We start from the raw sequence: 25,279 nt of genomic DNA, 5'->3' as shown, positions 1-25,279 counted from the left end.
GGTCTGGCTGACGTGGTGGTGTTCGGTCACAGGCTGGACTCGATGGCCTCAGAGGTCTCGTCCCCCCGAAAGGATTCCGTGACTCCGCTCACGGCCAGCGCACCCGCCCATCCCGTGCCGGTGCCGGTGCCGGCTCAGGCGGGCGCTCGGAGCGCTCCGTGCCCGCCGCGCCCCGCCCCGCCCGCCGGCGCTGCCCGCGGAGCCGCCGCGCCCGCACCGAGCCCGCACCGCACCCGCACCCGCACCCGCACCCGCACATGCTCACTGGGGCGCCGCGGGAGCCTGGGCATGTGCAGAGCGGAGCGGGCCGGGCTGCCCGCCGCGCCCCGGGGCTGCGGCCGCGCTGCCAGGTGAGGCCGCGCTGCCAGGTGAGGCCGCGCTGCCAGGTGAGGCCGCGCTGCCAGGCGGGGCGGGGCGCAGCACAGCGGGGCAGCTGCCGGCCCGCGGCGGCGGTGGCTGCAGCGGGGCAGGATGAACAGCTCCGACGAGGAGAAGCAGCTGGAGCGCCTCGCCATCCTGAAGGACCAAGGTAGGGAAGGGCGGCGCCGCCGCCTCCCGCGCTGGAGAGCGCGGCTCCCCCCGCGGGCCGGGCTGGGGCTCGGGCCGTGGGAGCGCGGCCGCCGCGGAGTGGGGGGAACGGGGCGGGCGCGGCCTGGGCGTTCCAGAGCCCCCCTTCCCCGGCCTCTTTCTCTGCTCATGCAGAGGAACATAGTAAAAGCCGTGAGAAAATAAACCGGGGCGGTGGAAGGTGTTGGCTCTTCCCCGTGTGAGCGCCCTCCGCGGTGCCCGCAGGTGAAGATGGGCTGGGCTCGATAATGTCGGAGGTCCTGTCCGGCCTCTCTGGGGCAGTGGCGGTGTGAGCGCGGGCGTCGCGGGGTCGATGGCGAGAGGCCGAGGCACTGCAGCACATGGTGGCCATGCGGTGCGGTGCCGTGTGCGGTGCCGTGTGCGGTGCCGTGTGCGGTGCCGTGTGCGGTGCCGTGTGCGGTGCCGTGTGCGGTGCCCTGTGCGGTGCCCTGTGCGGTGCCCTGTGCGGTGTGTGCGGTGGGCTGCCCTGTGCGGTGCGCTGCCCTGTGCGGTGTGTGCGGTGCGCTGCCCTGTGCACGGCGAACACCTGGGGCTGCTCCCCTCTGAGCCCGGATCCCCGCCTTGCCATCCCCCTGGGGAGCTGAGCCTCAGAGCGTGGAGGGCCAGGCTGTGCCTGACCTGGCGTCATGTCCCAACCCAGCCCGTGCAACACCTGCCATCCCACTGCCCATCAGTGAGCACACTTCCCGCTAATAGCTCAGTTTCTGTAGAGTGTTTGTATCTCCAGTGTAAATGAAAGGAAATGCCTGTCCTGGACTGGTTTGGTGCCATGTGAGAGTCAATTCCGATTTTGGAAATTGATTTTTTTGTAGAAAAGTCCTCAGTGTGGTGGATGTTAAGTTTCATGAGCGCATGGTTTGACTCAGAAACTAAAACACTGTAATCTTTAATCTTGTGTAAGAAGAGGTGTGGAAAAGAGCTTGGATGTTTATAAAGCAGCCCATTTTTTAACTCTGTTGGTCAGTCTATATCCCTCAACCAGGCTGATCCAGCAAAGTTTCTGCCTTAGTTAATCATGTAGGCCGTGTTTGAAGATGCAGCTTTACCGGCCATTTAAGTGCTTGATGTCTGCTCGTGAGTGTGCATCAAGTGCTTGGTGCCTCCTGTCTCACAGCTTCGTGTGCAGTAGGTGTGAAGTAGCCACGCTGTAATTCTCTGCTGGCAATTCCCACAACTGAGTTCTCCTGGTCTCCCATGGGCCTGGGAGGAGCTGTTTGGCCAAGACAGATTGGGAAAAAGTTATGTAAAAGAGTGAAATTACGGCAGTGTGGTCAGTACTCATCTTCCCCTTCATTCTGACCATAAATGTGCTTGACCACCTTTGTTGTATAGCAGAAGCCTTTCCTAACCACATTTCATCTGAATATCTATGATCTGTTTATGACCTGCTCTCGTGCTCACATTTTGATTGTTGCACACTCAGCATTGGAAATGCATGATTACCAGCTGCACAGGTTAGATTCTGCCTTGGAAGGATTCAGTGGGTGTAAAATGATAATCTCATAGCTGTGTGTTTTGATAATTTGGGACCAAAAAATAAGGCTAAAAATCTGCATTTTTTTGCTGACAGACTGCTTCCCTCCAGTACTGTTGCCTGCAGAGGAGTTGTCTGTGTCAAGAGGATACTTGTTAAAATGACAATAGTCAGTTGCAAAAACAATAAGTTTGGGTTATTCTTTAAAGAAAACCAAGCCTCTTGAAACTGATTAGAGTGGGGCTTTAGTTCTGCTGTACGAGTCCTCTGCTCGAGGATGCTGGGTATCCTTTAATCTCAAAGGAAATTTTATGGGACTGTAGGAATTAGTTCAAGGGAAAGTTACTGTAACTTGAGGACTGGCTGTCTCAGATCCACTGGAGCTGTTGAAATAGAAACTGTACTTGGCAAACCCAGTCCTTTAAGGTGCTGTTCTTGGTGGTGGTTGTGGTTCATCCCTAAACATAGGAGCTGTAGTAGTGTCCTCTCCATTCTTACTGATAACAAAACAAGACTATTTTAGATACTGCCAACTTGCCTCAAGTAAGTTTAGGGTGGTCTGTTAAACAGATGCAGAATGAAAAGAGGAGGTGAGAAAGTCTCTTCATTTTCCTCTTTATTGCTTCCAGATGAAGATAACAGTATTATTTTTGAAATGAATATGGTTGGTGGAAGGATCTGCTCTCTCTGAATGTTTGGATTAATGAGTGCTTACTTTATTGCATTTAGAGTGGTGTATGGCTTCAGAACACTACAGCATTAAAGTCTGTGGACAGATTTTTGAAAAATACAAATTGATTTGGAGGAGTTTCAGAGAACATTCATTCAGTGGCCTTTGTTTGGTTTCTCTTTGTGTTTTTCTAGTCTTGAGAAACCTGCCTGGCACCAGGGAAATGAACTGTCTGAGAAGTGATGCAAAAGGTAGAGGGGAAGGCAAATAGCAGTGTTTGTGGCTGACTACTGTCACATCTCAACTGCTTCTTATACGTTTCCTAAACCGGGTGGGTGGATTGAACCTGAGGCAGTGTTTTGTAGCCGCCTGCTCAGTTCTCAGTGGCAGCTGTGAAGATGTCTGGGGCTTGGGCAAATTCACTTGGCTGTTTGGCAGAGCTCTGAACAGCAACAAGGACACCGAAGCTCTGTGTGCAAGATACGCTTATCTTTCACCATGCTGAATTTTCCAAGTCCTGTGCGTTAGGCTCAGATACCTGATACTGATCATTCTTCAGCTTCCTCCATTTCCTAGTTTAAGATGAGCACCGCAAAGAAACACGATCTCTGTGTTGATATTTAGTACTTAACAGGGTTGTTTGAGTTTTAATTCTCAAATAGTTTTCTGAGATGGCTTGGTTTAATAAAGCAGAGCCACTATAAATATTATTACTGCCTGGCTCTAAGTGATATTTCCAATGGTGCACACTTCTATTCAACTGGCCCTTATTATTCCTATGGGTAAGACTTAAAACAAAACCAAATCAACTGGGCAAAATCTTTTGTTATTAGTGGTTGTTTGTAGAACCTGTGGAGTTGTAGCAAACTTGACTAACAGCTGAATCATAACAGTAGTTGATTACCTGCCTTGTTTCTCTTTGGGTTTATTGGCACTGTAGGTACTTTGCCCTTAAAGACAGAGTTGCTTTTCTGTTCACTTGAAGATAGGAGTCAGCAACCAAAATACCTGGAGCTATAAACTAGGTAAAATTACACTTCAGCACTGCCACTGTCACAGTCACATTTCTGGTCATTTTGCTACATGACAGTGGTTAACAACTATTGATAACTACATATATACTAAACAAGTTTATATTGCCTGGATTTTCTTATTAAGTCTGAAAGGTCTAGTCTTGCTCAGTGTTTACTGGTTGGATTTGAAGTGTGGTGATTTCCAGTCTCTAGTCCCAAGCATTGTGACTCTGTATATGGGGTTTTCTGAGTGGTTTTTTTGTTTTAATTAAGATCTGTTTGATCTTAAAACTTTTTTTAGAATGTCAGAATCTTTGAATAAGGGAATATCATATATCTTCTACGGAACAGAGCAGACTGACAATCTGACAGCAATATTTCAGAGTAGTACTATTTAGGAATATGCTATTGACAAGCTCTTAATGTGATTTGGTAAATTTATTCTTCTTTGTGGCAGGTGGGTAATTTTTATGGCCAGAGGAATTTCTTAGGACACCTTGTTGGCTGCTGTATTCCCCTCTGTAGTCATCTGCTCTGCAGATTTTTTTCCCCTGTGTACCTGTGTGTATATGTTCATACATGGCAGCCTTTGTTCCCCAGCAGAACCCTTGCCTGAGTGTTTTCTTTGTATACAACTGTTGAATGTTTTTCCCCCTTCAGTTTCTTGTCTTGAACCATGTCTGTTTGTCAGAAACTTGATGTGAACTTAGGTGGTTGGGGTTTATCATTCAGTGGTGTGTTTAGTTTTCCTGTCCAGTTTCCAGGAAGCTGTAAGACTTCAGGTTGCAAATTTGGAGTCTCATTAAAAAAATTTATTTGTACACGCTTTCCCAGGTTTGAGTAAAACCAAAGCATATGGGAACACAGATGCAGGGTCTGACTGACAGTAGTTGTACTTAATGCTTACCTTTGTGTGTTTACACAGGCGATTTTTATTTGTTTGTTTTTAAGAGCTGTTTGCTAGTTGAGCCTTGTAGCTTTCAGCTAGTGATATGTGAGCTAAAGCTTGGTTTGTCCACGTAAGCTTTAGGCTAATAATAGGTTTATATAGTCTGAGTCAAGATCTGGAGTCACTGTAAAGTAAGGAGTATAACACCGTCATGTAGATTCACCTGTGCAGTGTTAAAAGTTAAAAGTTAAAAGGAGGAGTTAAAAGTACTGCCCAGGCTCCAATTTGAAGTAGTTTGCACATGGCTGGTGCTGTATCACGTGCTGTTGAAATAGAGGTCATCTGGACAAAAGGGATCTTTGAGCCTAAAATGGGGAACAAGAGAAAAATTCGTCCCTTTTGGCTTTTGTTTATCGTCTTGACAGCATTTCACGGGTCTTGTGCGTGCTGTGCTTCTAGGGAGACCTGTTTGAGAGAGAGTTTGTACAACACACTTGGCCTGGTTCTTCCTGCTCCAGGTGTGCTGGGAGGGGGAATGTGGTGGCAGCAATTCCATTAAAGCTTCTGGTTCTGGCAGGGGCACTTATGTCTCTAATGATACATCCAAAAAAACAGGTGTTAGTTTATTTCTATCAGCAAAAACTGACCTAATTAGAATAGCTTGCTTCACCTGGAGCAGAGGACTTCTGGCACTGTAAGCTCTCTGTCCTGCCTCTGCCGGTAAACACACGCCTGGTCCATAGTCTAGAAGTAGTGGAATGACACTTGCTTCCTTTGACAGCTCTGCTTACTTTTTGATTAAATAAGTAGGTCTGAAATGCTGAAGTGGCATTATTTGTTTATTGGGCATGGAAGGGCTCTCAGTCTACTCGAAGACCACCCAGATTTGCAACATAAATGCTAAGATATATACATGCATCATTTTTAAAGTTTTTGTTATGTTTATTTTTAATTTTTTTCCTTAATTTCTGTTTTTCAATATACAGCTTTGGAAATGGGGTTGATTAAGTTTTCAATAAAAAGAGTTGGAAGAGTCTCACCACCTCACTCTGTGAAAATGGAGAAGTCTTTTCTGTTGTTAACCATGAATTATAGTCATTATATACTTTTACCTTTATGACCTTGTTTTACTAATAAGTGCTTTTTAGCCCTAGTAAGTACCTACTACATAAAACATCTAATTTAGATAGTACTTGTCTTTTGGTAGCAAATCCAGGTTCAGGAGACACAGGTTCACAAATGAAAATCAAAAGACAAAGTTATAATTAGAGCTTCTGCATACAAAGTTGCCTACTTAATTTAGTGCAGATAAAGTGCGTTTATAGTGTTCACCAGACAGCCTCCTCTGGCCAGCTGAGCTGTGGAGTGAGAAGTTGGTGAGTAAGTGTGGTTGTTGTTGTGAAGGAACATGCTGTGTTTTCTCATGTTGGCTATTTTGGGGTTTTATTGTTTTATAGTAAGAAAGAGCAGGGTTGACTGGGAATATGTTTTGGGTGGGTTAAGTGCTGTAGCCCAAAATATTTGGTAATTTTCTCCTTTTCCTAGCTCTCCTCTCTCCTTAGTCTTGAAGTTGTAGTGTTGCCCTCATACTGCATAAAGGTAGCCTGAAGCAGAGAAATGCGATTTGTGTCCTGATAAATTGTATATAATATAAATAATATAATATAAATAGTGCTGTATGTCAGGAATGATTCTACTAACGATAAAGTTCATGTCAGACAGCAACAGAATCCCAAGAGATCTCTGATATGTATTTGTTACAGTTATTCAGGATTCACTGGGGGCTAATGAGTACAACAGGGGCATTTTACTACCAGTATATGCTACAATATTGATTCTTTAGGAAAATGATATAGAGTTCTGGAATTTTAGTAGCATCTTTAGAGAAGTGTCTTCACTTGTTTGTTTCATTCACCACAAATGTGAAGAGATGTCTTTATTACAGGATAAATTATATAGAGTATAATCTGAATGAGTCGGGATGACATGTAAGAAGTTTTCAGTTGCTCAGGTGAAGAAGTTGTCGTGTATATTGTGTGAGTGCCTTCATAGGTTAAGGAGGAAGAATAGTCCTGCCTCTTGGAGAATGTTTAGGGGGGTCCTCGTACAACAGGATTTATTGCTTGTCAATCTATAAATGAGTGGTCATGATACCTCTTAATCTACCAAAGAGGGTTTTTAAGGCTAAATAGTCTGTATGAGATTTGGAATGTGTGAGCTGTAGCCTTGTACTCCTCCAGTTACTAACTGTTCTAGGTAGTTCTAGAACAAAGAGGTGGTTGTTTCCTTTATGCACTTTAGTGCTTCAGTGAAGGTTATGTATACTCTTGACTTTTTTTAGATGGCCTCGAAACTTCATTGTATATTAAACACTTGAAAACCTTCATATCAGAACTTCCAAATAACCCCCCCCCCTCAATGTTAAAAAATAAAATCCACCAACTTTCAACTTCTGCCTTTGCAGAGAATCTGATCCACAGCAGATAGGGTCTGTATGGTTGCCATCCAGGATGAACAATCTGATTTTAAGATATCAGATCCTCACTATGCATTAGTTATATTCAAGGAATAACTAAAGTTTTGCAGTGACAGTGGGCACTGGAGAAAGTGTGTGAGTGCAGCATGAAGTGGCTGGTGAGTTTCTGTTTGCATTCCATGGCAGACCTGCCGTGGATCATAGTGAAAGTGGGAAGGGCTGCCCTGACCACAGTTTAACTCCCAGTCTCACCCAGGTGAGCCCTTCCTGGGGATTTTTGGACTGTTATGTAAGTATTGTTTCTGGCAGGTTGATTTTGTATCCGTGAGCCTTAGGGGCTCGTGATTCAGAGTCCTCTGTTCAGGGAGTATGTGAAGAGGGCGGTCAAAGGTGGGGCATCTGCCTGTTGTGTTTTTTCTTCTGCTTCTTAAGTATGGGAGGCAGATTTGGGTAGATAAGTGGAGGCAAGTAAAGGGATGGGTAGGAGACCTTGGTTTTACTGGTGCAGGTATGCAGGGCACGATTTTAAGAAACCTGATTTTGTTTGTTCCACTCTTTAGATTTACCTTTTTACTTGCATGAGCAGGAGTGAGGATTTTTTCCATCTCTTTGATCTAACAGTTTTCTTGTGAGTTTGTATGTGGACTTCACTTTAAGTTTTTTTATTTAACTTTTTTTTCTTGGAGAGTCCTGGATATATTTCTGCATTGGTTGGTCACAGCAGAGCTGAGATTCTGGCTAAGAGATTTCCATCATTCCTTTATTTCCCTTTCTAGCTAATACAGTCAGCAGGACCGTGTCATGACCCCATTGCTTGTCAGGGCACACGAAGAGCAGAGTCCTGTTTTGAGTTGCTAGCCAGAAGCTAATTCTGCTGCCTGTATCCCAGACTTCATCTCTAAAATGATGTGATCTTGAAGAAGAGAGAAATTAGGATACTTTGAGGTTTTTACCTGTGAGGTGCTTGTGTGCTGCTGTGTGCTGAAGGCAAGCACAGCAGGGATGCTGTAGATCTCACTTTCAGGAGTGAGTTGAATTAATTCTATTTCAGCAGATTTTGAAATGCTGGGGGGTGGGGAAGAAGGCTGTCACAGCAGTGTGAAGTGTGACTTTGTAAGAGCTTCTTGTTTGAAGAAGTTTAACTGTCTAAAGCTAGAAAGGGCTAGTAGGTTTTCAGGTGGCTGAGTATGTGTTCATGTCTTCAGATGTAGGGTAAGACATGTCAAGAGGGAACTAACATCTCTGATATTAGCAACTGAAAACTATCTATTCAAACCCTTTTCCCAGTTTAAGTTAGCTTGAAATAAAACCTGTATACTAGGATAGCTTCTACTAGGAACAGGGCAAAATGTGAGGCAATGCTGAGGGACTGCAGTAAGATCCATAGTGATGTCAACAGTCCCTTCATTCCACTCTTGCAGTATGTCTTGAAGACTGACCAGTGTTCTTTTTTAGCAAGGTTTGTTTCTCTAAGTTTGGAAGTGTATTCAGCTTTTTCTAGTGACCATAACATTTCTGTGGTCTCAAAGGCCAAGCAGCCCACGTGAGACACACTGAAAGAAGAATGGAATTGGGAAGGTGACGCAATGATGGCACATCCCTGAGGCAGTAAAATGGAAGGTTTAGGAGGGGCACACAAAAATATGCAGTAAACTGGAAGTTTAATTGGTAGCTGATAGATTGTTTCTGCACATTATTTACTGGTTTGAAGCAATGGCCTTCCAGAATCCTGGAGGTTGATCCCTTTCCTGCTGATCCCTGCAGCTGACTGTGATCTTGGGCAAATCGTACAATCTTTTGTTGTCTCCACTGCTGAGTTTAAAGATAAAAAATATCTTTCACAGGACTCTTGTTGGAAGAAAATGTTAATAAATAAATACAGGAAGGTGCTCAGCTACTGTGGAGGTACTTATGAATTGCATTAACCGTGCTTTCTGGCACTGATCTGTAACCTGAGCCAGTGTGGGATTAAAATGGTATATTCACCTTGTAATTTTGGAACTCAATCAATGAGATTGTTTAACTCTACATTGATCAAAAATTGATTGTTTTGGGAGCTACTATCTTTTTCAGACACTCTCTACTTGCTTCACTTCTAGAAGGATATCCAGTTCATAAGCCATTAATAGGCTGTTAATGAAGTTTATGACCCATGTTTTTTACGAAGTCTTTGTAAGCACACAGAAGTGTGTTTACACTCATTACATTTAATGAAATGGAGAGCTAATTGGGGAAGAGGTGCTGCTATATTAACTCTTTTTTTTTTTTTCTTGTATAGCTGTTGGTGAATATGAAGAACTTAGAGCTGAAAATAAGAAAACGAAAGAAGAGGTTTGTATATATAACATTTATTCATTTAATACTAAAATGCTAAATACCAGAGTACCTTGTTGACTATGGCAGGTTGTTTTTGAGTTCACTGATACTTACTAGTAATAAGAATTCCTTGTACCTGTATGTTTTAAGGAGCAATAAGTGCAACTATTCTGGCTGTTCCACTCCAGAAAAGTTTGTTTAAATATATTTTAAGTGATTGCTGCCCTACCCATTTTGCCTGTGATTACAGTGAGTGCAGACCAACACGTGTTTAGATAAAATTGTTTCTCTTGGATCTACATCTTGTTTTATTACGACTTGCACAAGGGACTTACTGAAAAAAAAAACAGAACAACTTCCCTTACCCAGCCCTTCTGAAGATTCAGAATGTAGCAATATGATTTCTAAAGGTATTTAAAATCTTCCCCTTTCCATTCCTCCTTTGAATCTCACCCAGTTTTTAATAGGAGAGCAGAATGTCTTAACTTGCAGAATGGTACTGCAGCATAAAATGGATTCTCAGGATATCACTCATCTTTCTATGACATCTGTGTGCCTGCCCAACTTGAAAAGAAGCTTTGAATGTATGGCCTGAACTTATTACATTAGTGCAAGCTTCATTTTTTTTATGTTCAGAGATACTGGAGTAAGAAATAATGCCTGCTTCCTAGATTGCTCAGTGTTGAACTCTTTCTAATACTAAAATTAGGCACATTTGGTAAGGTATGTCTTTGGTAAGGGATCTCATTTGATGTACCTGCTTCCTGAGAGGAAGCCATTGGGAACAGAGGGCTCTGAGAGAGATGTGGTGACAGCGCTGCATGGCATAAATCCACGGCAGTGTGCGAAAGGTTTTTTTGCAGATAACTTTCCAAAAGGAACTGTGGTCACTGAGAGCCTCTTACCAGTTCTAAGCAGGCAGGAATGCAGAGGAGTGCTACAGTGTATTCTAAACAAAATTCTCCTTTCTCCAGTATTAGTGAGATGAAGATACAAGAAACTTTTAGTTTTCAAATCCCTGTTAGCTGCCAAGGCACGTAGGTTTAATTTTGCTTTTTTGAAGTCATTTTGGAAGGGTCATTTTTAGTCCAGTTATAAATGGTGCAATTCGAGGCTGTATTGAGAAGACCTTGTCCTTAACTACTTTCTCATTTCTAAAAACCCTTGAAACTTACCTTCAGTTATGACAGAGCAGCAATTCTGTGTATCTCCACTGAGGTCAGCACGCTGTGCTTCACTCCCTCCTGTCTACTCACCTCCCTGTCTTCTTCACTTGGCTTCTTGCTGCATTCCTGTTATGCTGTTCTACACCAGTCTCAGATAGCCCAGGAAATCTGTCCTCTATTTTCACTATTCAGAAGAAGTGCTCAGAAGGAAAGGAGAATAAATCTGAGATCGACCCAGATTCCATCCAGCCCAGAATCCTTTCTCTGGCAGCAGTGGATGGGGAGGCGTGTGAGAGCATGTCTAATACCTCGGCAGATTTCTGTTCTCCAAACCATTTGTAGCCTGGAGGCTTCCTCAGCTGCCTGTGATTGTAGTGTTCTGCCCTCCATTGCTCTCTTCCTTTAGTTTGTCCCGTGCTGGTTGTTGGCTTTCATCACACATGAGCAGTGCCACACCAGCACCGTCCTGCCGCGTGGAATAGCTCCCCAGCTTTGCCCTGAACCCGAGCCATGCTAGCTTTGGTGTTCCTTCAGCAAAGTTTTGTTTACCTTGGGGAGTGGGGAATGAGGAGACTTTCCTTCAGCTGCATTTTAGATACTTTTTCTTTTGCAAGGGAAATTTCAATGAAATGTTTTGTGTCCAAAATTGAGATGGAACAAGGTGTTCTGGGGTTATTTCTTTCATTCTGCTCGTCTTTCTTCCTTGCTTCTCTCTCTCACATGACTTCTTTCCTACAGCTACATATCTCTCCCCACTCCTGTGTGTTTTGTCTGGAGGCTGGTATGAAGTTTTCAGAATACTTGCATAACAACTGAAAATCCTCCAACCCTGATCACGTGTTTAACTAATTTGCTCAACTGGGCATGTAATCCCCATGTGCCCAGGCCAGAAGGATTTTCATTTGTTGGGCAAGTGTTCTCCATCCAAGAATCTCCATCTCTCGAATTGCCATGCTTGTGTAAGCACTCCTGGTTAATTGTTTAAGTGCTTGGACTCAAGTAGTTAAATGTGAGGCCCTAAGTGCATTTCTTCCCCTCCAAAAAGAATCTACCAATATCAGAGTTTATGGTTATGTTGGCTTACAGTAACAATGCTGGAAGAAACTATTTCTTGTGTTATGGCAGGGCAGGGTAATCCTGAAAGCTCATTAGCATCTCTAACTTTGTATCTTCGTTTATGCTTTGCACCATGGAACCTGCTGCTGGAAGAAGTGTGGCACAGACTCTCTCTGCCTGTGGGTCTGGGAAGTTGTGGGTGACTCCTGTTTCAGTTTCTGCCACTGTCTTTCAGTGTGAATGTAAGCAACTGGCTCCCTTTGCATCAGGACAAAGAGAAGAGAAATTAATTTTTGTAGAAGGTGACGTGCAAACTATTTGTGGAAAGTACCACACGGGAGTTAGATAGCTGTCTGTGTGTATGTGCATGGACAAAGTTGGTGGGAGATTTTTCTAAGTCACTGCTACACTTGCATGGCTTTGGGAGATGAGCTGTGCCTGCAGAAATTATCCTAGTTTCTGTTAGTCACGTGGAACGTGATGGATAATGGGCAGCTAACTTAAGATAAAATTTTAATTTTTGAAAATCTGTGCTCTTTGTTCCGTATTTTTTCTTAAGATTAGAAAGTAAGTTGACTTTTATGTAGGTTACTTTGTTCAAAGCACTGCTGCTTTAAAAGGATGCTAATAAGCATGAAGATTCAGGAGCAGAATGTAAGATCTTTGATCCGTGGTGTCTCTTCCTGATTGCCTTGAGAAACTGCCAGTGTGAAGACCACTGGGTGGGTCTCTGACAATATTGCCACAGACAGCTTTGTCATTAACATTTTTAAACACCTTCAGAAACTGAAGCAAAAATTATATTGGCAGATTATGTCTCTTATGTCTCTTAGGTCACCTTTTTTATTGAAGTTGCCAACTGAATGTGCATACCAGTCCCCCAAAATAGATAACTAATGTTCAGTTGCACACAGATATGGGTAACTTAATATGCAGTTCTGACATACTCAGAGTCAGATCATGAATAAATATTTGACTACTTGCTAATCAGACAGAAATGACTCTGAACGCTGGTTTTGACAGTGTTTTGTCAGGCTGCCAACAGGGGGAAAAAAACAAGACAGCTATCCAAAACAGTAGGTGTAATGCTGTATCTGATACAACGTTCCTGATGTTTGCTCTGTTAAAGCACACGTATAGAGTGGATTATATGTTTTGTCACTAAATGGGAATGGGAAAGGGATTCTGCCTTGATGACATGCTCATTGTTTCTGTAAGTAGAGTATAGCAAATGTCATTGGATACTTTTGAGCACTGTATCAAACTCATAATTTTAGAACAAGCATTAAATCTGCATAAATTTCACAATCTGTGTAAATGGGAAAGAATTGTGTCTTGTGTTGCTTAGCAATGGCTTCATTGCCTATATGACTACTACGTGAACTTCTTGCATCTTAAGATCTGGACTGAACAATCTCCTTCTTGTTTTTGCCCTTTGAAGGCTTTTTACTGAAGTCAGTAGGAGCTTATGTGCAAAATAGTTGGCAAAAAAGAAGCCTGTTAGTAAAGAATAGACAAGAAACCCAGGCCTCCCTGGAATTAGTGGCAAAGATTCATAAGGCTGGTGGGAGTGGGTGTGTGGAGACGATGTGTCCACAGGCTTCCATCTGGTTGAGTGCATCAGCTTCCCATCCTCACAGTGCCGTGTCAGGTTGCCATGATGAGGTGGTGCTGTCCTGGTGTTGTGCTCGCCCCCAGTGCAGACCGAGGTAATGTACTGCCACCTGTCTATATAAACAGGATCTGCTTTGGACACTGATCTTTGACATGTACAAGATTTAGTTGTAATTAATCAGCATGTCAGTTCTCTGTGCTAGGAAATAAGGTACTGCCTCGTAGCTTTGGTACCTTGAAGGCAAAAATCTGAAATGGAGCGAGATCGACAAATGCTTTGAACTTGTGCCTGTGAAGCTGAACAATTGTATGGAGTTATTCCCAGAATGAATGGCTGTTGGATTTGTTTTTAAAAATACAGATGCAATGTCTCTTAATTGCTAAAAGATTCTCATTGAAACCTGAAGTTAGTTCAGGACTGGAATATTTTTGGTTTCCTTTGGGTTTTTTTTAAGTGAGATAATGGTAATATAAGTATTAGATTAAAAATAAACTAAATTATATTGAACAAATGCTTATTGTCCTTTGCAGAGAAGTTGGAACTCTTAACAAAATGAGGTTAAAAACAGAAAATTGACAAACAATCCAGGAGTTACAGAATTTTTTATTTTTATTTGAGAGTACTCTTGAGTATGGAGCTATCCTTTAATGCTGACAAGGGAAAACTTAGTTAATACTTGAAAGCTGTTTCTCTTCAGCAGTTGCATGTGCTTGAATGTGAAAAGTGGACAGTAGATTTTATAGTAATGTTATGCTCTTTGCCTTTTATTTAGGATTACTCCTACTTTTATCAATTGACAATTGTACTGTATATGCTTCAGTTTTCTCTTTTGATAAATGAGGTGGTTGTGAACTTTGAAGGTTTCTGTGCAGCTTTTTGAGAACAGCTCACACCTCTAAATTTTGATATTTTTAAACTTGTCTGTTTTGAAGGTAAGGTCAATTTATTTTAAAGAGTGATACTGGTTTTTATTATGAAACTTAATTTACAGGCTTTTTTTTTTTTGCATAACCTTCTAGTTTGAAAGAGTCCAAGTAGATAAAGCCAATCTTAACTTCTTCTAATTATTAGGAGATAAGGTTTGGGTTTTTGTGGGTTTTTTTGGAAGGACCTGTAAAAGCTCTGCTTGCATGGCTCTGATTGCGAGGCTGAAGGCAAAGTGCTTTCCATTGATCATTTCAGCGAGGGCAGCAATCTCGCACTCTCCTTTTCTTCCTCCTCTTTCATTCTGAAGCACAGAGGAATGGCAGCAAAAGGAAAATATTGAGAAAGCTGCAACTGGGAGCAGGAATTGCTCTACAGAGACCCAAACCTGGAGACCCTGATTGTGCAGAGAAATGTCACAGTTCTAAGGAGAACAGTCAGCTTGCCGTGGTCCAAATGGAGCTCTCTCTGCAAATAGCACTTGAGGTGAAGTGGAATAGGTCATTTAACTTCCCCTTTCACTGCACAGGGGAAGCTGTTGCTGGAGGATTTTAAAAGGAGTTTTTCCTGTCACTGGGATAGGGAGTGTACTATGTCCTCCACATCAAGGTTTCTGTCAGTAGGAAAGTCTTACTGACTACCATAGGCAACAGATCAGATCCTTAAAATGCTAATCTTCCTGCTTTCTAAACTGAGATTTAATTAAAGGCATTTGCTCACTTAATGTGCAGTGGGCTGAAAGCTTGCAGCATGCAGAAAACTCCGGGGGTGAAGTATGCCAGTGTGTCCAGCGTTTCTTCTGTAAAATACGAAGAGGCAGCATCGCACACCAATCCCCCTCTTGCAGCAGAATTGTGCTCTGCAGGAACAATCAGAAATACTTTCCGCACCTTGCACTGCCTTCTGTTCTTAGACTTCACTTCTGCTAGTAAGGTGACACAAATTTTTGCTGAGGAAACTGAGAGGGAGGGCAGCAAGCAGCAGGATTCATGCACAGATGTCCCTTCCCCACCTCTCCCGTGGGGATTCTCCGAACAGCGTCTTTGTTAACAAGGCCTCATGAAACGGTGAGTCCTCGTCCGGCACCGCTTGCTCAGCACATCCTGCTCCTTCTGCAGCTCTGCCTTGTCTCACAGACCTTCCAGCAGCTGGCGACTGACCTGTCCCCCCTGCTCAGCCCCTGTCCTTTGCCTCATCACCCCAGTGCCACGAGAAGAGGTTGGTTGCTGAGTGCAGCCCCTTTTACTCCCACAGGTAGCCATCAGCTCTGTGGAGGCTGCTCCTTCGGTGACACAGTGGCATCCTTGCCTTGCCCAAGGGCGAATCCTTTTTTGGGCCTCAGCCAAGGTCATCCAGAGCCAATAGAAGGGTTCTGTTGAATTTGGCTGCCTTTGAATTGGGCTCTATCCCCTCTTGTTACTTAACAGCAAGCTCCTTTTCCTGTAGACTCAAAGTGGCTCCTCATGTGGAAAAACTGAAAATCGAGCAAAATCATTTCCGGGTTTTTTTTATTTCCCGGTTCTGTTCCAGTAGCCAGTATCCTTGTAATTGGAGTTGCACTGGAAGGAGCTCAGTCACACAGATCTCTTCCATAAGTTAACTCCTGGCATTGCGTGGATTTGTTACTGTGAGCACGCACAGCTGCGTGTGAGGAAGGATGTCTGGTATGCCCTGAGTGTAAGACACGTCGTGTGCCAGTCATACTTCTCCTTGGGTCATGTGTTTTTCACACTGTGGTTAATCACTGACTCTCCCTCTTGTGAAGTTTACTCATTTCTTTGAGTTCTTTAATTTACTTATTGAAGGGTTTTTCTTAGAGAAGTCTATTTAACATCTGTTTTATTCTTTCTCCTTGAAACCTTTCCATCGTGAGATCCCCGATTGCAGCCCTGTGCAGTGTTAACATTAACCCTAAAATTAATAAAATTGAGGTGGTTGGTGGGAAATCCTTAAAGCATAAAAATTAGTGTCTTCCCCTCTACAAGGCTGAAACTTTGCTCATAATGTTATGAAAACAAGCAGCATGTCCCTGTTTATTAGCTTTGAGGTTTTCCTTGCACATGGTAGGTAGAGAAATGTAGGCCTCTTTTCTGAGTCTATCTGTATTAAAGAAACTAGACTTGAAGCATATTTTTGACATGCAAGGTATTGCTTTTACTGTTGGTGTAACGTGGATGACTGTTTATATCGGTTTTGGATAATGTGTCTCTCCTAAAATATCTTCGGAGTAGCTCTGATTTGGAACCTAAAATCAAGTACAGCTTGCCAATTTGGTTAGGAATTTTTTATGCATAATTTCCATTGATCTTACATGACTGAGAGGAAAGAGGAATGATGCTTAGATAGGCTTCTGTACCTTATTGTGCAGGCAATTGATCTTTGTTGATTTTGCGTGTTGTGACTGACTGCTAATTAAATAACTGGAATCAGTGTTTTATTTCAATTTTCTCTTCTCCTACAGTGTGACAAAATCAAGCAAGAACGAGATGAGGCTGTCAAAAAACTGGAGGAGTTTCAGAAAAGTAAGCTGATGATGTTAGTGGGATTTTCTCAATGTAGACAGTTATGAACATGCTTTCTCTACAGCAGTGTTAATGCTGAGATTTGGGTCCACTTTGCTGTTTCTCCTTCAAGGCTGTGTTTTAAGGAGCTGTTCCAGTGAGACTTTGGCCATTCTCAGACTCACTGCTGTTACAGCATTTGTACTGGAACACAGGTAGTCATCTCAAGGTGCAAAGTGGTGAAAATACAGGGGTACAGGTATGGCTCTATTACACCTGCATCCTCCAAGTGACTTTTGGAATGATACATGCTTGGAGGGAATGGAATTTGATACTGTTGCTGAAATTTATAATAATAATGGCAATTTTTTCATGAAGGGGTAAAAGTACATTAAGCACAGATACACCAGTAAAGGTTTTTGGGAGGAACTGCTCTCTCCTGATAGTTTTTAGAGCAAGGCATATCTTGCCTGGGCTGTGAGAACATCAGTATTCAGTTTTACTCTTATGGTAATGGTTCTGTTGAAACCGTGTGGTGTCTGGAGGCAACAAAGCAGATCTAATGGGAGTGGAAGTATCCTAGTGGAATAGCTCCTTAGAAGAGACAATTACAATAGGATTGTGGTCTGTTAGGTCTGGTTTGTGCCAGTACGGTGAACTGCACGATGAAGCATCAGAAATGTGGATGAAGTTCGTGCAGGAGAAGGCAATCACATGGTCTGTACTTTTGTGTGACTGTGTTAATAGAGGAATTTGCTCACTTCTATGTTATAATAGTTCATATGATACAATTATAGAAGATAATCTAAAATCAACAGGAATTATCTACTGCCTTAAATGATCTTAGATAATTGTTCTGTGAAGCAAGAATGTTCTCTAAGAAGTATAATTTCTCTGGAAAAAACTGCTGTCTGTTTTGTTTTTGTTACAATATGAGGAATACTGGAGTGTGGCAGAAAATGTCAAGCAGTTAAGACTTCAAATTTGAAGTAATATTTGATGATGTAAGATTTTATAGGTTTCTTTTATCTTCCTTTCACATTTTTAAAGGACATACCTTGTAAACATAGTGATAAAATGCCAGGAATATTAGGATTTTAAAGCAATAATAGAGCCCATTATTTAAACGACAATATAAAAGGCAATTATATTGATGAAGAGCTACATTGGCTTTGTGTCTGTGAATAAACTTGGCCTGTACTCAGCTTCTATTTGTTCTCCTGGCATAAACACATATTGTGTGTGATTCCAGTTTAATGGGGCCCCGTTTGTATGCCAAGCAGCTGCATTTTAGGCCCTATTGCGTGATTTCATAGCTCTCTGAAAATTGGTTCTATTGAGCACAAGAGATAGAAGGTGGTGGTGGGGGGGAAAGCTTCAACACACAATCATTTCTTTTCAATTGGAGCCAGCAAGGTTGATGACAACATGACCATTGTGTTATAATGATAAGACCACTAAGGATCTGTACCTCTCATCAAGGCTTTCACACAACAGCAGATACAATTTAATTCACTGCTCTGTCAGCAGTGCTGATACCATTATGCCGTCTGTCTCCACAGTTATAATCACTGTCCTCCGAGAAATGCAGTTGAAATGATCTTGAGCAGTCAAAGAAACTCTCAATTAAGGCTGCCACTTCCAATGTGTCAGATTGTGTCTTATGCACTTGGTACAATTTTCACTTCCAATCCTGTTTATTTACAATGTCTACCAGTAATTACGCTTAACATGTCATTTAGTGAGGGTGCCCCTGCCAAGGAGATTGTTGGGTGCTGCAGTACCATTGAGTGGGAGTTTCTCGCAGTCAATGCCATCAGCGGCTTTTAGTCCCTGATGGGATGCAGTAGTAATGTTGATAATGCAAGTATCGTGCTCATCAAGTCATAATTAGATGCCACTCAAATGTGCCACTTGTAATAACAGTGTTGATTCATGTTTTCTCGGTGACTGCAACTACTAATTAGTTAAGTGGTTTTTGGTTGGCCTGCATTTGCTGTGGATTATTATTACCTCTGAAAAAAACTGTCAAGGTTAGAGATGTTTCAGGCCACTTAGTGCTGCTTTATGAATATTAATATTGACATAATAAGAACTTTAGACAGACTTAGGAAATAATATATTTTTTGTATTTAATTTGGAAAGACTTTTTCCCCTGAGTTAATCATAATTGCAGGTTAATTAAGTTTAAATGAACCAAGAGTAATCCCTAGTTCTGCCATGTGAGCCCAGTCCTTGTTTCCTAACTTCAGCCTTGCTTGAGGCCATCAGATTCCTGTCTGTGAAATGGGAGCAACTCTGTATCTTCACTGTTCCCTCATCCAGCCCAAAGCATCTCATTACTCCCAGTTATCAGAGGTAGGTAGAAAAAGATCAGAAGAGATATGGACATGTACTATCTGAAACTTTTCCTCTCTCAAATTAAATGTAACAGCTGGTATGACACGCTTGGAGCAGATATATTCTCCAAAGTTAGGAAAAATGGAAATAAAAAGAAAGAAATGTGGTTGCTCTGCTGTTAGAAGACTTCAGGTGAATAAAGTTTTTGGACCAAGATTTCTTATACTCTGCCCTGCTTTTTTTTTCTTTTTTTTGTGTCTGCTCATATTTTGTAGAACCTGTTGCTTTCATGCAACTACTCAGCAAATCAATATGTTGCTAGTTTCCTGTAATAATGAAACTTTAATAATGAAAACTTAAGCTGATACTAGTATAAAGCTGTACAAATGGCACTTCTTAGTGGCCTGCTTTTTCTATCCTGAAATCCTGTTTTGTTGTCATTAAGATGACCTCTGTCTTATCAAAGAGGACTTAAATATCCCTTTTCAGTATTTAGGCGAAACTCTTGGAAAAGGGCCAGGGGGATTTTCTACCCAGTGGGATAAAATCACTGTATTTCAAAGCTTATCTTGATGAAAATTAAAGGAAGTACTACTAAAGTAATCTGTGTTCACACTGTATTCTTCCAGCCTTGTTCCTGCTCCAAAAGTATTGCTCAACTGCAAATATTCCTTTCTGTGCATTGAAATCCTGGCACTGGGCTGAGAAGGAATCTGTGCCATTCAGTGACGTCAAGAATTAGGGTCCAGGCTGTTGGTTGGGATGGATGAGGGTGCCAGGAGCCAAGGGATAATTGCATCAATTAGAAAGGTGTAGCCTGAGAAATGGAAAACTATTCCTGGGTTTTCTGCTTTGCTCTCCTGTGCAACTTTAAGCTTGTCCCTTAGGAAAAGGCTTTCAACACCAGCCAAGTACCTTCGTACTGCTGGAAGTGGAATTGCAAGCCAAAGCACGTTTGTACTTCTAAATTTCCTCTAACTCATGTTGGTATCCTGTGTAAGAAAATAAGATGTATTCCATAACCTTTTGGTCACTCTAAGAACGTTGCCTGTTTTTGACAGGCTGATATGTACCCACTGTTGTAATGAAGATTCCATCAGTGCAGGTGTATCTCTTGCTTCTGCAGCTGTGATGTCAAATGTGGTAGCAGAGCTGTGTATTTCAGACGTAGTCAGACAGCTGGGTCTTGGCCCTGGCCTCAGGGACAGTTGTGGGTGTGGGTGTGGTGGAATATGTGTTGTGGACAGTGAAGGTGGGTGGTGAATTTTAGGGTGCTTATTTTAGGGCATGCTCAAGCACAGAGAGACTTCAAATAAGAAACAGTTCAGACATTACAGCCATACAGTAACTTGGGTTGTTCAGCTGTGGTTGTAAAAAAAGCAGGCAGTGCAGGCAGTGTTGAGTTTCCATCAGGACTGCATCCATCCAGCTGCTGCAGGTAGCTTTGAACCTGATGGAGCACAGTGAGATGAAGAAGCTGTGCTGTGGCAATGATCTGAATTCACTGGAGCACATGCAGTGAGATGCTGTGAATACAGAGGCTTCAGTCACTTAACTCCTTTCTCCGTTTGCTAGGAAACCTGCTTCAGGCCTGGGCTGAATGTCCATCCCACAGCTCTTCATGTACCGTGTGTTTGGCAAGTGTGATGATGTGACACAAACATGAACACCGGAAAGTGAAAAGAACCTTTGTAACACACCTGAGTTAACCTGGCAGTTTAAAAATACTGAGGTTCCAATCTTCTGAAAATGGTGTTGATACCAAATTTTCGAGAGAATTCTGATGGCAATCCTGAGGGACAGTCCTAAAGGTCTCGCTCTGATTCCTCAAATGTTAGTGGAAAAATGATGATGAATGAGAATGGTCGGGGAGGCTCCTGCTGACCTTCTGCTTCCAGAAGTTTATGCTCAGTTCTGAATAAACTCTTGCCCCTCCAATGCTACAGACACGGCTTGAGGGAGTTACTTAAAGAAACTAAGCAAATATTCAGTGTTCAAAACTGTTCCTATCTTAGGAGATTATCTAGAAATGTACTTCCCGGTATTTGAAATGCTTACATTGAAAGTTAGCAGAAAATGATGTGCTGTTTCTGATCATGGGAAGCATGTGTCAAACACAGGAAAATACTGACTAATTTTTGAACTCTTCCCTTAGTTTCTCATATGGTTATTGAGGAAGTAAACTGTATTCAGAACCATCTTGAAATTGAAAAGACGTGCCGTGAAAGTGCTGAGGCTTTGGCTTCTAAGGTGAGATCATGGTTATGTTGTTATACCTGATCTATTTATTGATTTTAAACTTGAGATTGTATGCATGTCCCTTATAAGTTTTTTTATAATCTTGTGGATCTGTGAAATAGTTTTGAAGTGGCAAAAAAACTAAAAGCTGCATGTGAGATGGAAAATACAATTCCTGCCTTTAAAGAAAAAAAAAAAATACCTGTTCTAATTTAGTTTCTGTTTTCATGGACTAGCATCCTGATACCTAGTTTTCATATGCTTTTAGGTTAAATGGAAAATAAGTTTTAGAACTCTCCTGTGTGAAATATAAAACAATAATGAGCATTTCAGTGTCTAAATTAAATGGAAAAAGTCAACCACTGCATTACATTTCAGGTGATTGTTTATGAAAGCAAAGCGAGGGCAGGGGAAAGGTGACCTCCACTGCTCTGTTGATTGCGTCTAGTCTGATGAATTTAGCAAGTGTGTAATTTTCTATATTCCATCTCATCAGAAGTGCATTATTATTAAAGAATGTTTTTATCTCTCTTATATATTTTTGGTTGTGTAAAATGCATCTGAGCCACTTCATCAGAAAATGGATTACAGCAATTTTGAACCAAATTTCATTAGCAATGCTGACTGCCTTTTTTTGTTTCCCCCCCTGCCCCTCCCCATTCCTGCCCAAAGTACACCCTTAGATATGGTAAAAATCACACCAGCAAGAAATCACTTTAATTTAGATGCATTAGCAATGTACTTTCTGGAGGTATTTACTTAATTGTTTGCATAATGACACTATATTAGAATTCATAAGATAGACAATCAGCATATAAGTAAGAAAATGAACGCATTTATGCAACTTTCATTCTTCTCTTCACTTTTCCTGTAATGCATGTACAAGGGCAGTTCAAAGACTTGCTTTACCCCATGGGGCTCTTTTTTCAAAGCTGGTGTGTTTATTGCAGTGAGCTGAGTAAACCATCTGAGGTCCCTCACACCACTCTTCCCACTTGCTCAGTTTCATTCTTTGGGAATGAGGTGAAGAAGTTCTTGAGTAAATCTCCTGTAGTTGAGGGGCTGAGGAAAAGGGGGACCAAAGGTAATTGCTTAGATAAAAATTTGGGGCCAAACAAACTGTTGAGTGTATGTTTTCTTTAAAGGTGCGTGAGGTCCACGTTGGCTCCGACACGTAGAGTGTATTAATAGAAAATTGAGTCTCCTTCTTAGACCTGAACACAGGGAGTGCTTGGCTGGTGGGTGAGCAGTGACCCCAACACACGCCTGAACACTCCCATGTTAAACTTGCAGGGAGCTGCTGCCGTGGGGTGTCTGGATGCAGGACAGTGAAAGAAATGAGAGTGAAACATTTGCAGCAATCCTTGTTCAGTGGTCCCTGGCACCTTGATAAGACAGATGCTTAACAGAATCTCTTCTGTATCATCTACCAGCCAGTCATGTGCTTAAGCACCCAACCCAGAGCTGTTTTAACTTGTGGTCTGACCCAAAAAGAATTGCCTTATGACTCTCATCTTAAGCTTGTTGACTCTCCAGTAATGTCTGGAAAGAAATTTGAGGTAATTCTGTTGTGACTGGAAGTAAACTAGTTATAATGTTTGTACTTTATAAGCAAAATAGGCTATAGGAGAAGGTAAGAATTTTTATTTAACCAGTGATACAGCTGGGAAAACTAGGTAAGCTTTTAGGATCTCAAATTCTTCAAAAATCTTCTTCAGGTCGTTCACTTGGGACTCTCTTGATGCTGGGACATGCTTAAGGGTGAGAAGGTGAATCAGCTATCACAAAGCATGTGTAGCATTAAGTAAGCTTGATAGGTGATTTGATTGATTTGAACCTACACGGAGTATTTATTAAATGGAAGTACCAGAGAGGAAAGAAGGGCATGAATAAAGCATCATGTTCAACTCAAGCCTATCTGAGGGCAAAAGGTGGACGAGCATCCCATCTTAGACCATTTTAATTTTGAATGGAACACTTAATCTAATGTTATTTTGTCATCTTTCTTTGATAGACCTTTTAATGATAGAGAAAAAAAACCCAAAACCGTTGACTTTTTTTTTTTTACTCGCACAGCTTAAACACAGGCTAACTTCTTACTGTTTGTCTTTCTTAACTTTCAGCTGAACAAAGAAAATAAGACCTTGAAAAGAATTAGTATGATTTATATGGCAAAACTGGGCCCAGAAATTATCACTGAAGAGATTAACATTGATGAGGACGAATCATCCACAGATACGGAAACCAACTCTGGATCATGCAGTTCTGTGCACTGTCAGCAGCAAATAAAAGGTGAGCATTGTTGCTGATCCCACACCACCGTACAAGGCAGAAGTTGCCTGAAGAACATCAGGTTGGATTGTACCAGGGATGGTCTGGTTCCGAATGACACTTGTGAAAGTGGTCAGAATCCGAGGGTTTCCAGGACTGCCTGTAAGAACATGGTGGGCTGGTAGTGATGCTGTGTAACACACCTGGGGCATGTGCAGCCTGCAGAGGAAGTTACAGTGCAGTAGGAGAATGACATCCACAGCTAGCACAGTTCAGTGTTACTGAGTCAGTAAAAGAAGTATTTCCTAAGACACTTAGTAAATTTAGCAGAAGGACAGGGTCACTTTCCTGTTACTCCAACTGCCATGTCACTATTTCAAAGCTTGTAATACAGGACTCTTTGTTGCTGTACCCATTATGCACTTTTATATGCATAAACTTCATTCATATTCCAGAGCTATTACCAAACAAGCAGCTTAAAAAGGGACTGTTGTACTGGGTAAAACAGGAAAGCTTGAGAACATGGAAATATATTAATTATAGAAATCTGGGCTTTGTTTCAGAAATACCTAGTTCTTTTTTGAAAGCCAGCTTGTATTTCTGCAGTCCAAAATTGGCCTTCCTATCTAGTCCCTTTGATGAAGTGATGGTGGTTCTGTTGTGTCATAGTAAAAAAGGGGAGTGCCCACTTTCTGGATTTAGCGACAAGAGAGATTAGGTGTTTCACTTCAAAAAAAAAAAAAGCTTTCATATTTTTCCCTATTGCCAGTTACAGGAGCAACTGATGTTTAAGTGCAGCTTTTCTGAACTTTCAGCCTGACCTTCTTAATTGTTTTTTATTTAAGTGCGGTGGCCACAGGGAAGTGGTACAAAGTATCACTGAGAAAAAAGACCGAGTATTGTAAAAATGCTTTTAAAACAGTCCCACCCAAGAAATAAGGTATCACAGTCTCCTTCTCTAATAAGCTGATTTCCATCCTACAGATGTAGGAAAGCGACAGCAAATGGTGTGATCCACACCATTCAACTCCATCTGAATTGGAAATAAGACTGTGGGGTCCCTCCTGTCCTTACTGGAGGAAGATGTCAAGAATACATTTAAAGAAAGCAAAGACTGGCTTCAGATCAGAGGAGGACACTGTTAGGAGGGTAGCAGTCAAATTAGAGAAATATTTTAGAAAGGCTCTGATGTATCTGCTTTTTGTCTTGATGAAGAACTCACTAAAGAATGAGAAGTGGCATGTTGGGGATTTTGGAAGTCCTTCTCACCATTCAGTAAAGTATTGGATGTTTCTTGGAGTGATTCTTTCCCTCCCACCACTTTTCTGTAAGGATACACAAATAAGGTAGTAAAGTCTGAGGCTCTTTGTAGGATATGGATGTGCTTTCTTCTCTAGATGATGAGGCTGATATATGTGTTGTAAAACCATAAATTTCAGTGAGACTTTTTTCCTCATTAATTTTGCTGGAAAACACAAATCCATAAACCAGACTATTTAGTTCCAGAATCTTCTGGGAGAACAGGTCTTTTTATTTACTCTGGAAAGTGTATGCCTTTAATGCAGAGGACAGTAAGTCTGAGGCTCCTGAGTTGTGAGGGGGGGACGCTGGTATAGAATCGATGTGAGACCAAACAGAATGACATCTGGGATGTCGTCATCATCATCTGCAATTGATTAGCCACAATTTTCTCAACTTGTGCCTGGTATTCAGTGATCAGCAGTGCTGTGAAATACTGGAAG

The 25,279-nt window shown here is 42.0% G+C and overlaps 1 protein-coding gene across 2 annotated transcripts in view; it reads left to right on the top strand.

The window, feature by feature from the left end:
• The first annotated feature begins 409 nt into the window (after positions 1-409).
• Positions 410-25,279, top strand: part of SHTN1 (shootin 1) — a 59,857-nt gene continuing 34,987 nt past the window's right edge. For both annotated transcript variants that reach the window (XM_027900243.1, XM_027900242.1), the window contains exons 1-5: positions 410-529; positions 9,389-9,441; positions 16,649-16,709; positions 21,184-21,278; positions 23,390-23,558. In XM_027900243.1, coding sequence (XP_027756044.1) covers positions 472-529; positions 9,389-9,441; positions 16,649-16,709; positions 21,184-21,278; positions 23,390-23,558 — 436 coding nt within the window. In that variant the 5' untranslated portion in view covers positions 410-471. The remainder of the gene's footprint in view (positions 530-9,388; positions 9,442-16,648; positions 16,710-21,183; positions 21,279-23,389; positions 23,559-25,279) is intronic.

The sequence above is a fragment of the Empidonax traillii genome, unplaced genomic scaffold (assembly GCF_003031625.1).
Source record: "Empidonax traillii isolate 1590-97213 ecotype Southwest subspecies unplaced genomic scaffold, ASM303162v1 scaffold716:size334641, whole genome shotgun sequence".
Taxonomy (NCBI): domain Eukaryota; kingdom Metazoa; phylum Chordata; class Aves; order Passeriformes; family Tyrannidae; genus Empidonax; species Empidonax traillii.
This window is presented reverse-complemented; position numbering and strand designations above follow the sequence as displayed.